The following is a 13,067-nucleotide window of genomic DNA, read 5'->3' as shown; positions in this document are numbered from 1 at the left end:
AAAATTTTTTGACATTTTTTAATTAATTTTTAATAAATTTTAATGTTGTAATTAATCTGGACCGTTGGATTTGAAAAATAATCAAATCCAACAGCCAACACGCTGCCACGTGGCCAACGGTCAAATTTCTGACTGTTGGGCCTTTTTTTTTTTTTTTTTTTTTAATTTTTGGTCAAATAAACGTGGACTGTTGATCTGTGATCGGACGGTCCAATTTAAAATTTAAATTTAAATTTTTTTTACCGTTGGAAATCCAACGGCTCTGAGGAGGGCCACGTAGCCCTGTGATAGACTCACCCACTTGCCCTGCACCGCGGGCCCCACTGCCTGCAGTAGCTGTCGGCTACTCGCCATCTCTCCCGCGTGTTGTGCACGCGCCAACAAACGGATCGGCCTCTGGGTCTGTCCATTTTGGGCTGGGCTGCTGCCTGGCGTGGGCTGGGTGCCGGGCTGTTTCACGGGCTGGAGGGTGTGGACTGGGTGCTGGGCAGATTTCTGTGGGGTGGATCTGCTCTAAACGCGCCTCGGCTAAAATACAAATCACAACGACCCTCCTCTCAGTCGTATGCCAGAGTAGACCCCACCACCCCCCCCCCAACCCTCTCTCTCTCTATATAGCCAATCAAAGTCCATTTTTAACTCGTTTTCGACGACTTTCTTTCTCTTGGAACCATCCCAGAAACTCTGTCATCTTTTTTTTTTCCTCCGTTTTTCAGTTTTCTGTTTGTTCATAAGTACCCTCCTTCTCGTCTCTGTTTTTGGGTTCAATTCAATCTGTCTCCCAAAATCTGTGTGCTTCTGAACTCAGCCTGTCAAGCTCAAAAACAAGGTGAGCTTCTTTTTAATGTTATGTACTTTGTTGGGTACTTTTGTGTTGGATGGTAGATTATGGTTACTTGAACTGATGGGGTTTTTGACCATTGAGGAAATATGAGAAATTTGGAGTTTGGAATTGAAGTTTGGTGAAAATTTGAGATAATCTCTTCTGGGGTTTTAATATTTTTTGAAATTTATAATAAGATGATTGTTTGTGTGGATATATGTCTGTTTGTTCTTAAGAAAGTTTTTATCTTGTACCATGATTGTTGTTTCTTATCTTTCATGTATCTGATCTCCAGTAATTTTTCATGTCTCCAATTTTGTTTAATCGGATGGAAAACTTAATCTTTTCTCTGTGTGATTAGACAGAAGTTGACATGGTATATACTATTTCTCTGGTTGGTAAATGATGGTTATTAAAGCTAATTGGTTTAAGATCATTGAGAAAATTTATGAAGTTTGGTCCAAAGGGGAGGTGGGTTTTGTATAACTTCCTCAAGTTTAAAAAAAAAAAAATAATCAGGTTATAAGTTTGAATATATGCCTGTTTCAGATTATATATTTCCTCTATCTGGTTGTTTCTTGTGAAAGTTTTTAGCTTTTACCATGATAATTGATTCCTCAATATACCTATTTCAGATTATATATTTCCTCTATCTGGGTCTTCAGCAACTTTTTTCCCTCCAAATTTTGTGTAATCGGATGAAATATTATGTTTGCGCTGTGTGTTTTGATGGAGGTTGCTTCTCCTTTAGCTGAATAAGGGGACATGGTATATACATATCTTCCTGGATACCTTACTTTTCAATTAATTAGTTTTTTTTTTTAGTAATTCCAAAGAACAGAACAAGAAATTTATGCTCTGGGGAAAGTGAAAAATAATGATTTAGGAAGATTCTACTCTCTGGAATCTTAGAAAGGTGCAGGGCTTTTTCCTGTTTGTTTCTTCTTTTCTTTTGGTTTCGGAATATCTTGGTATTACAGATCATGTACTTGATAAAAAGGTAAAGCATTGAAGATTGTTTGCGAGAATCTAACTTGTGTCGAAGACAAGGACTTGTAGATTCTCATCACCCTTCTGATTTCTTAATTGCTTTTGGAATATCAATTTTCTGGGACATATAAAATGAGACGTATACCTCCTGATTTCCTTTAGAACAGATTTATGTTCTGTTTGGTTGCTGAAATATCTGAGGGAAAAAAGGTGACTGTAATTTGTAAACGGATTTTTATAGAATTAGATTCCAGAAAACAAGTGATTAGTTGCAGTTGTACTAAGCAAATTGGGATTATCAGTCGTTAATTTTATTGATCATTCAAACACCAGTATTTTTTTAATGATTACACAGTTCCATATATACAGGTTCTTTGTGATTATCTTGCTATTAATTTCGGCATTTGAGGTGTCATCTGTAAATTTTGAGTTACATTTTTGGTTCATTCTCAGGTACTCTGATCGGTCTTACCAATTCCGTTAAACAACTAGATTTATTTCTTTCAGCAGTATTACTTCGATTATCAAAGTTCAATGAACCTCAAGTTAGGGGTGGAGGTTGTGGCTGCCCATGACCTTATGCCCAAAGATGGGCAGGGCGCTGCCAATGCATTTGTGGAGCTCCGCTTTGATCATCAGAGATTCCGAACCACCATAAAAGAAAAAGATCTCAATCCCGTTTGGAACGAGAGCTTCTACTTCAACATCTCTGATCCAAACGATCTCTCTAACCTCAGTCTTGAAGCCTATATATATCACCGTGGTAAGGACAACTCCAATTCTTTCCTCGGAAAGGTTTGTCTTACTGGGACATCATTTGTTCCATATTCTGATGCTGTTGTTTTGCACTACCCTCTGGAGAAGCGAGGCCTTTTCTCACGTGTTAAAGGAGAGCTTGGTCTAAAAGTTTTTGTTACTGATGACCCGTCTATAAGATCCTCAAATCCTCTTCCCGCACTGGATTCACCTCTGGACAGAGATTCACGCTCTGCACGTGTTCAATTACAATCGCAACAAGTTCCAAATGTTATCTCAAACATGATGTCCAATGACAAATCTGAGTTGAGACGTACATTTCACCACCTTCCAAACCCCAACGTAGCACAGCAGCAGAATATTCCTTCAGCAGCAATGCAGTCGGTGAACTATGGGATGCAGGAAATGAGGTCTCAACCACAGCCTCCAGTTGTTCGCAGCATGTACCCAGGTTCATCAGCTCAAGCTCCTGATTATTCCCTTAAAGAGACAAGTCCTTACCTTGGAGGGGGGCGAATTGTTGGAGGGCGAGTCATACCTGGAGACAGGCCATCCGGCACCTATGACCTTGTTGAAAAGATGGAATACCTGTTTGTACGAGTTGTGAAAGCACGTGACCTCCCTCACATGGATATAACAGGTAGCCTTGACCCATATGTTGAAGTAAGAGTTGGGAACTACAAAGGAATTACAAGGCATTTTGAGAAAAGGCAGAACCCTGAATGGAACCAGGTATTTGCTTTTGCAAAGGATAATCTGCAATCATCTGTTTTGGACGTTGTAGTCAAAGACAAGGATCTTTTGAAAGATGACTTTGTTGGGCTTGTGCGGTTTGAGATCCATGAAGTTCCTCGTCGATTTCCACCAGACAGCCCATTGGCTCCAGAATGGTATCGGCTTGCAGATAAGGATGGGAGGAAGGACAAAGGAGAGCTGATGCTTGCTGTATGGATTGGCACACAAGCTGATGAGGCTTTTCCAGAGGCCTGGCATTCTGATGCAATTGGTCCTGATGATGGTTCTTCGGTTGCTTATGGACACATCCGTTCAAAAGTTTACCATTCACCAAGACTATGGTATGTTCGAGTAAATGTGATTGAGGCACAGGACTTGGTTCCATCTGACAGGTCCCGCTTTCCAGATGCATATGCAAAAGTACAGATCGGTAATCAGGTTTTAAAGACAAAACCAGTTCAATCTCGAGCTATGAACCCAATGTGGAACGAGGACCTGATGTTTGTTGCTGCTGAACCCTTTGACGATCATCTGGTCATTTCAGTTGAAGATCGCGTAGGTGCAAGCAAAGACGAGATCCTAGGAAGGGTTGTTATACCATTGAACACTGTTGAGAGGCGTGCTGATGATCGATTAATTCGTGGCCGGTGGTATAACCTTGAAAAGCATATGTCAGATGCCATGGAGGGGGAGCAGCGGAAGAAAGATAAAGATAAGTTTTCCAGTAGAATCCATCTCCGTGTTTGCCTTGATGGAGGGTACCACGTGCTTGATGAGTCAACTCACTACAGCAGCGACCTTCGACCTACTGCTAAGCAGCTGTGGAAGTCACATATTGGTATGTTGGAGCTCGGAATTCTAAATGCTGAAGGGCTACACCCGATGAAAACAAGGGATGGGAAGGGTGTATCAGACACATATTGTGTAGCAAAGTATGGGCACAAATGGGTTCGTACTCGAACTATAAATAACAGCGTGAGCCCAAAATACAATGAGCAGTACACTTGGGAGGTTTATGATCCTGCCACGGTTCTCACTGTGGGGGTTTTTGATAACAGTCAGATTGGTAATACAAATGGCAGTGGCAGGGATGTGAAAATTGGCAAGGTCCGGATTCGAATCTCTACCCTTGAGACTGGCCGTGTCTACACACACAATTACCCATTACTAGTCCTTCATCCTTCAGGTGTAAAAAAGATGGGTGAATTGCATCTTGCAATCAGATTTTCATGCACATCATTCGTTAACATGATGTTTAAATACTCGAAACCCCTTTTGCCAAAGATGCATTATGCAAGGCCATTGAGTGTGATGCAGCAAGATATGTTACGTCATCAAGCTGTCAACATAGTGGCAGCTCGTCTTAGTCGGGCAGAACCACCTCTCAGGAAGGAAGTAGTAGAATACATGTCGGATGCAGACTCTCATCTTTGGAGCATGAGGCGCAGCAAGGCAAACTTTTTCAGACTGATGTCAGTTTTTTCAGGGTTGTTTGCTGTTGCAAAATGGTTTGGAGAAGTCTGCAAATGGAAAAACCCCATCACAACAGTACTGGTACATGTTCTGTTCGTGATGCTCGTGTGCTTCCCAGAACTGATTTTACCGACTGTGTTCCTATACATGTTTCTGATAGGGATTTGGAACTGGCGGTACCGCCCAAGGTACCCTCCTCACATGAACACAAGAATCTCATATGCAGATGCTGTGCACCCTGACGAGCTTGATGAGGAATTTGACACATTCCCAACATCACGGGGTTCAGATATAGTTCGAATGAGGTATGACCGCTTGAGGAGTGTTGCTGGAAGAATTCAAACCGTGGTGGGTGATGTTGCAACCCAAGGGGAGAGGCTTCAGGCACTTCTCAGTTGGCGCGATCCTCGTGCCACTACTTTATACATTACTTTCTGTCTCGTGGCTGCTATTGTGTTATACGTGACCCCTTTTCAGGTCCTGGTTCTTCTCGGTGGCGTTTACCTCATGAGGCACCCGAGGTTCAGGGGTAAGATGCCATCAGCCCCGATTAACTTCTTCAGAAGGCTGCCAGCAAGAACGGATAGTATGTTGTAATAGGTCTACTTGGATGTGGTAAAGTTTGTCCTGCCAATGTATCCGGTTTTGGATTTTCATAGCAGTACTTGTAAATCGTAAGACGTATCTGCTGGTGTTCTGTTTAATGTTTATTGTCAATCATTGAAGTGTACACAGATGTGTGCAAACTGTTGTAATCATGGTTAGAAGTATTGATGTTTTGTTCTGCATTTTCAAGCATCTATAAATGGTTAAATCAAACCTCCTAACTTTATCAAAGCTATTAAGGAAGCTTGACATTCAAAGATTGATGGACAGGTTAAGCATCAGTGGCTTGGCTTCCAGTCATTTTCTTTTCTTTTCGACATATAAGAATGAAAATGTTCTTTTGCCAGACATAATTGTATGTTATGTTGTTGGACTTGTCGACATAAAACTATTAGTTTATGTCACTGTTGTTTGAATGAAACTAACAATATAACATGACAAATATCTTACAAACACATGAACCTTTCCTTTCTTGTAGCCGTCAAAGTCATTCTCTTGGTTGTATTGTCCTGGAGGAGGCTTTTCCCCCCCGTAATATTTCCAGTAGGGTTCATGTATGAGCTTCGATGCTCAAACAGTTTGTTACAAGAACGAGTAAGATGAAGAGAAAATCACCTGCAGATATAAATCTAAGCCTTCGTGATCTTCTTCAATCTTCCTTCTGATGCCTAATACTGTCTGAAACAGCTGTTTTTTCATGTCAAATTATGACATGTTTGTAATCTTCTCTTCAGATAGAGTATACTGCTTCAAACACGTGGTGTTTTGTAATACAATTAGTGAGGTAAATGAATTAAAATTTATCATAAACACTATCTGATGATCGGCAGACAGTAACGAAAACATCGAAAAGCTTCTCTGTCTTTATTTTATCACCATCATACAATTCATGTATTTATGGTTTCTTCTGTATTTCTTTGTTGATTCAATTATCTGATGATGTACAGCTAAAAAAGATACTAAAATATATCAACTAAAGAAATAGCCAGAAAGAAAATCCTTTTGGATCTTGAGAGGGCTTCTGATTAAACTTAGGACTAAATATAGATGCAAAATAAGATTTACACGTGATGATAACGTCTTCTTGTAATTCAGACGTTGAATATTAATGTCATGTTGATTATTATATCATACTGTCAAATTAAAAACGATTGGTTTTTTGGACTATTGTTTGAATTAATGCATGGTGTTAAATTGACAGTTTAACAAAATAAGACACCAGAAAGAGAAAGACAAACATACAATGTCAATTATACGACAAAAGAAGTTTACTCATTTCACTATTCAAGTGAACTTTATTCACCATAAACGTGGAAATAGGAAAGAAGAAACAAGAGAGATGATGATAGTACAACATGTTGTACAGCTTCACACTCTTGACAGAGTCGCAGTATTAGGCATGAGCTAGCCCAACAAAAGCATTGAACCTTTCACACTAATTTTTATTGGAAAAATGGAGGAAACCACTCAATTACGCATCAGACCAGAATATATCCATAAAACCCCATTTTGGGTCACTTTCTGACACTCCCAAGGCCTTCCAAACAGCTTTAGAGGCGTCAACCAAATTGTTAGCACACGGAGGCTGGTAATCGTGCTCTGCATCACATCCTACTGTGGAGTCGCACTCGTCGACAACCATCGCTTTGACACTCCTTCCATTACCATGGATGGTAATATGGCCTAAACACCGGCTCCCCTTGTTGTACCAGCCCGTCGACAATGCCACAACAGGAGTCTTATCCGAGTGGAACTTATTGTCACATGCTGATGGACTGCCACCATCACCACCCTTTTGAAAGCTGTTGATGGTCAAGGTTGCTTTCGTTTTCTTAGACACCTGAGGTGAGCACGTGTAGGTGGGGTAAAGCTTGCCTTTTTGGCAGCACTCGGAGTCTTTCCCTTGGTTACATTGTCCTAGGGGAGGCTCTTTCCCCCTAAGCTTGCCACTAGGCTTGCATTTTTGAGCTTCAATGCTCAACCAGTTCGTAGCAAGAATGATTAAGATGAAGAAAAAAGAACCTGAAAACATCTTGTTATTCATCTTCTCTTTCTTTCTCTTGCCTTGGTTTACGTTGGTTTGAAGAAGTCGGATCCTTTTGTTGGATATATATAGAGAACATGCATGAAGTGTGTGTTTGTTTGGTTTTTTTTTTTTTTTTCTTGGATACTTTGAAGTGCCTCAAACAGCGGGGATTTTTATGTTAAATTATGAATTTTTTACTCTTTGACTTTGTAAAGTATACTGTCTTGTACATTCAAAATGATTATCTGCACAGTATTTACTTTCTAAAGAATATCACCACATACAAGAATTAAGTTTCAGCTTTGTACTTATTGTTAGTTCGTTCGGTATCCAAGCTGTGTGAGAGGGCTTAGGTGATTCCAATACATAAGGATTATCAATGTGAAATACTAAAAGATCCATCCATTAAAAAAAAAAAAAAAGAAAAAAACTAGGTAGAAGGATCCTTGGATTCCTTGTGCAAAATGTGCCAAAAATTATGTTGGATGCCAAAATATGCAGCTTATGAGGTCTCCTCGATGAACTATTTTCCCTGAATCCATTTTTTGCTCACAGTACTAAAACAAGGCTTGAGAGAAAAGGCGCATGTGAGCGTTCTATTATTTGATGATTTCAATATACAGAGTGATTGAGTGTTAGTGTGTGTGTTTTGTGCATTTAATCAATTTATGTACCAAGAGACTGTGCCATGAGTGAGATTGGTTCAGTCTAAATTCTTTTCTTTGCCTCGAGTGCAAAGGATTTCACAATTTTCGTTCATTTTTTTTTTTTTTTCCAAAGAGAAGCGAAAGGCGAAATGAATTACAACTGGTTTTAAACATTCCATGGATAAAAAGTGTACAAATCATAAAACCAAAATAGTAAACGACAAGAAGGTTGTGTGATGAAATGCAAGAGTTTAAGTAACAAGAAGGGAAAATCCAATTCAAACTTGATCTTGGTTGAAGCGACTAATTATTAAGCAATTTTTTTTTTTCCCGATGTCTACAAATTGTATTTGGAAAAGATGGATCAAGTTACTATTAGAAAAGAAGCTAAAATGATGGAGACGAATATTTCATCATGCCAAAAAATGGTGGATGTCAAGGTGAAAGAAAAAGAACAAGAAATTTTGCTTGTTGATAGTCTCATTGAAGAAGACCTCTCACAAGTGGAGGCTCAGGAAATTCAAGGTATGAGTGATTTGGAAACTATTATGACTTTGGATAATCATCAATCTAATAAATTGGAGTTAAATTCCATTGTTGACCAAACAAGAAATTTGAGAAAGGAAAAAATGTAATACCCCGTATAAAAAAATGACAATATATATATATATATATATATATATATATGTGCGTGTGTGTGTATAAATAATTATTTTTATGCAATGATTTTATTGAGTTTCTTTATATACGCTATGAGTACAAAAAACTCATATTTTTGGCATATAAGTTAGTAGAGATTCTTTCACTACAAAAATATATTTTTATGCAATGATTTTATTGAGTAGAAAAATCGTATGATTTTATGCAATGATTTCACTACAAGAATATATTTTTGTCTAGCAAGTACTTTTATACTTAAATTTTTCCAATTAGAGATGGTTATACTAATTAGCATCTCTTTATAAATTGTAATGCAATATGCATTAAGTTGGTAGCTTCACGTAGATTAGATTGTTTTGCTAGGCTTTTCATTGATTGGATCTTTTATTACATCACCATTTGGCTAGCCTATTTCTTTGTAGACTTACTATGTGTTTTGATCCAACAAGCTTACCTTGAGATAAACCTTTACGTGGCCTTTGATGCTTGCATCCATCATGCATTATATTCATTAGTTCATGATTAACTTAACACATGTCTCTTTGCCATTTGAATACATACCATTGTCAATGATTAACTTCACATTTGATGTGTTTCTATTGGAACACATATTAGGGCTAAGGATTAGCTTAAAATTTGTTGTTTTTCTATCGGACCACATTTCATTGCTAATGATTAGGACAACACTTGTTGCCATGTTATTGGAACACATTTTATGTCTAATGATTAGCCGAATCGATCTGTGCTGGCCGACACCTGGATCGAGTTATGTTGGCCGACTCCTAAAAGGTGATGAAGCCATAAAGTGTAGTGATGTGGAAAATGTGAATAAATTTAAACCTAAAAGTGCCTAATTATAAGAGTGTGCTGTGAGTAGGAATGAACCCATTTCACATGTGATTACAGAGTATAAGTAAAGTACAGTAAGGTAAGATAAGGATTATACCATCATAGGTAGCCACCTATATTGAGATATGCTAAGAATCCTCGTCGATACAGAAGCTCAGCTACTAAAACCTGGAGGAGCGAAAAACAGAAGGGTGAGTGGGCAAAAACAAAGCTTTAGAAAACACATTTCTCTTTTCTGAAAGTAATAACCCCTTACTATAAAACTCGTATAGTTTTTAGAAAATAAGACTACGTATATACATACGAATACCAATGCACAAGGCCAGTAAAAACTGAAGTATGCCATGCCATAACGTTTCCTCACTAAAAGATGTAAGCTAGGTGAAATCAATATAAAATAATATGCCAGTTGGAGTCACCTAATGTGACATGTACGACTGGATCTATATCTCATCAATATATGCTAGCACATGTGTTAGAACCAGCTATTGTGGTTTTTATGACAGGGCTGGGCATAAATATGTACGCTCAAGTGCTATGATCACGTGAAGGTTGTGCGAATAATCGTGGGTCACCTACAAGTCAGAACCACCTATTGTGGTCTGTACGACAGGTCTGGCACCAAACTTAGATCCTGATAGTTCACATTTTGCATGCGTTTATATCTTCCATATTTGGTGTCTTTGTGATGTTTTTGGATTAAAATGGTTGCATTTTACATTATTTGGTGTTAGTGTGCAGCCAAGTGTGTAATAGGATCAATTGGAAGGCAAATGAAGTAAAAACACTCCTTTTGGTAGCTGAGCATTATTCCAAATGTGGAGAGGATTCTGGGGAGTTAATTTGAAGTCCAAATGAGGAATCTAGGACTAATTTGGCTGCTGGAATTTCAGGAAAAGATGTGGAAGGAAAGTGGTGCAATTCGGCCATGTTGGGTGGTTCCACACACATTGCCGTGGACTCACATGCACTTCCAGCTCACTTATGCATTTCCAACACCAATACATGCACTCACATGCATTTCCACACACCTGGCCGTGCATTCCCTGGCCTTTCCAGTTCACCTTTGCATTTCCAGCTCCCTCATGCCCATGCCGTGCACTTTCATACCCCTGTTCCAGCTTGTTACAACCAATTCCAGGTGTCCACTTCATCCTTGCAGCCATTCCACATACATCTTCAATTAAATTAGCCACATGCATTCATATTTCCCTTATGCCGTGCATCACCATCCCAGAAATCCACCCACTCCATAACCATTCACACAAACACAATCATGACCGTGACTCCCCCTCCACTTTCCAGCATCACATTTCCAGCTTTGCACATGCATTCACCTAGCTGTCATGTTCCTTCTCCCATCCATTCATCTCTATATTTAAACCAAGCGAATTAGGCATTTCAGCAACTTCTTCGGGGCTTCATTCCATACACTCTCCCATTCGCAGAAACCATTCAACCTTAGCCGCTCCACATTCATTTACAACACACTTGGAGCACCAACACCGAAGGCAACTCTTAAGGGATTTCGACATCAGTTTTGCTTCAAGGGTTCTTTCTCCTTAATTCTATGTTCATTCATGTTGTATATTTTTATGTCAAACATTCTGTAAACATGAAGTGTAACTAATCTCTTTCTAGGGATTCGATGTAGCCTTGCAAGATTGCCATGTAGTTAATTCAAAATGCTCAGTTGATCCATCTATTTCTTGTTTCATTCTTTGATTTAATTGCGACTTTGTGTGTTGATTGTAATGCTTGATCACCATTTGAATTAACCACAGGTTGTTTAGCCAAGATTAAAGCACACATCATGCATATTCTTGGTGGATATGTGAATGAATGAAGGGAATGTTTTGCAAACATCCTGCCGAGTGTTTCCTTTGGTTTTATGAAAGTTTCTTGTGCGTGTCATGTTCTTGATTAGGAACCAAAGTTGCACATCACAATTAGGTTCATGATTAGGAACATTTGATCAAGTCCACACATCATATGGTTGATCATATCTAAGTGAAACAAACCCAAGAAATAGGTAGATGGCTGAGTATAAACTGACTTAACAAGCATGGACTTGGCTTAGCAATGGTGAAACCGAATCTCTAGCTTCATCTCCATTTGTGCTATCTCATTTCATTAGTTGTTGATTCATTTATTTGTGTCTACTTCATTTTCTTGTGCTTTCAAGTTACAACAACAAATCTGCCTAAATTGATTAGTTTTATTTATCTTATAGAGTTCTTGCAAAACAAGTAGTTGTATAGGTCCAATTAGTCCCTGTGGATTCGACACCCTTACTTGTGCCATTATACTAAACATATTCTAGCATGAGGAAGGATAACTTCAACAAAAATGGCGCCGTTGCCGGGGACTGATTTCAGTCCCTTATAATTGCTTGTTTTGATATTAAACCTTGTTCTTTTCATTTTAAGTAGACTTCTGATTTTTATTCAAACTTGTTTTATCTTGTTTTAGGTAGTATATGTCAAATAGACTTGCTGAATTAGGCCAAATAATTGAACGGTTAAAGGGCAACACTTTGGAAAGCTTTGTGCCAACAAGTTCCTCCATTGTCCGTGAAGAAGAGGAAGGGAAACCGTCTAGTCCAACAAGTGAAGGATCTGAGCACTTTAATTGGGAAAGAGAAGAAGAGATGGCGGGCAACCAAGATGATCTTCGAGCTTTGGAGGACTTTGCTCAACCAATCATACCAAATTCACCTTCATGCATCTTGCTGCCCACAGAAGCTAGAAACTATGATCTTAAATCTTCACATTTCCATATGTTTCCTTCTTTTTATGGCTTACATAATGAAGATCCTTTGGCTCATATTAAAGAATTTTACAATGTGGTGAGTGGTTTACCTTTGTAGGGAGTAAGTGAAGCAAATTTGAGAATGAGAGTGTTTCCTTACACCTTGAAAGATAAGGCCAAGGGTTGGTTGATGACTCTAGCACCTGGTTCCCTCACCACATGGGATGCCGTGGCTAAGAAGTTTTTGGAGAAGTTCTTTTCCACTCAAAAGACAGCCACATTAAGGGGACAAATCTTCAACTTCAAACAAGATGATGGAGAACCTTTCAATGAGTGTTGGGAGCGCTTTAAAGGCCTTTTGCTGCAATGTCCACACCATGGGTTACCTATTCACTTACAAATGCAAATTTTCTATGATGGACTAACCCAAACATGTCAATCAACTGTTGATAATGCAGCAGGTGGAGCTTTGAAGAAAAAGAATGCTCAAGAGTCATATAACATTTATGAGATGTTGGGATCTAATGCTCAACACAAAGATTTAAGGGGTAAGAGAGTTGGAGTATATGAAACAAGTTCTAATCATGATCTTTCTTTGCAGGTAGCTAACCTAGAAAAGAAGCTTGAATCCGTGCTCAACATGGTGCCAAAAGCAAATGAAGTGTGTGCCATTTGCAACATACCAAGCCATCCTACTCATCAATGTCCATCTAGGGAGGCTTATCCCGAGTTTGTCCAAGAGCAAGTGAAC

General features: G+C 38.9%; 2 protein-coding genes and 1 non-coding gene across 5 annotated transcripts; 1 reads left to right on the top strand and 2 right to left on the bottom strand.

Moving 5' to 3' along the window:
• Positions 1–639: 639 nt before the first annotated feature.
• On the top strand, positions 640–5,575 carry LOC137733872 (FT-interacting protein 7-like). Of its 3 annotated transcripts, none has more exons than XM_068473072.1 (2): positions 640–829; positions 2,267–5,575. In XM_068473072.1, exon 2 carries the CDS (start codon positions 2,348–2,350, stop codon positions 5,372–5,374), a length of 3,027 nt encoding a protein of 1,008 aa, XP_068329173.1. In that variant the 5' UTR covers positions 640–829; positions 2,267–2,347; the 3' UTR covers positions 5,375–5,575. The 3 variants fall into 3 exon arrangements, with proteins under 3 accessions (XP_068329173.1, XP_068329174.1, XP_068329175.1); XM_068473073.1 differs by having other exon boundaries at positions 1,459–5,575; XM_068473074.1 differs by lacking the exon at positions 640–829 and adding an exon at positions 1,397–1,591.
• Positions 5,576–6,707: 1,132 nt separating this feature from the next.
• LOC137733404 (kiwellin-1-like) lies at positions 6,708–7,427 on the bottom strand. The gene has a single exon (XM_068472556.1). It carries the CDS (start codon positions 7,425–7,427, stop codon positions 6,855–6,857), a length of 573 nt encoding a protein of 190 aa, XP_068328657.1. The 3' UTR covers positions 6,708–6,854.
• A 5,162-nt stretch (positions 7,428–12,589) lies between these two features.
• Positions 12,590–12,700, bottom strand: LOC137735822 (small nucleolar RNA R71). The gene has a single exon (XR_011068725.1). It is a non-coding gene; the product is annotated as a small nucleolar RNA R71 (small nucleolar RNA).
• Between the last annotated feature and the right edge of the window lie 367 nt (positions 12,701–13,067).

This window comes from Pyrus communis, chromosome 5 (assembly GCF_963583255.1).
Source record: "Pyrus communis chromosome 5, drPyrComm1.1, whole genome shotgun sequence".
Classification (NCBI taxonomy): domain Eukaryota; kingdom Viridiplantae; phylum Streptophyta; class Magnoliopsida; order Rosales; family Rosaceae; genus Pyrus; species Pyrus communis.
The sequence above is the reverse complement of the archived record's forward strand: the minus strand, read 5'-3'. Positions and strand labels throughout refer to the sequence as shown.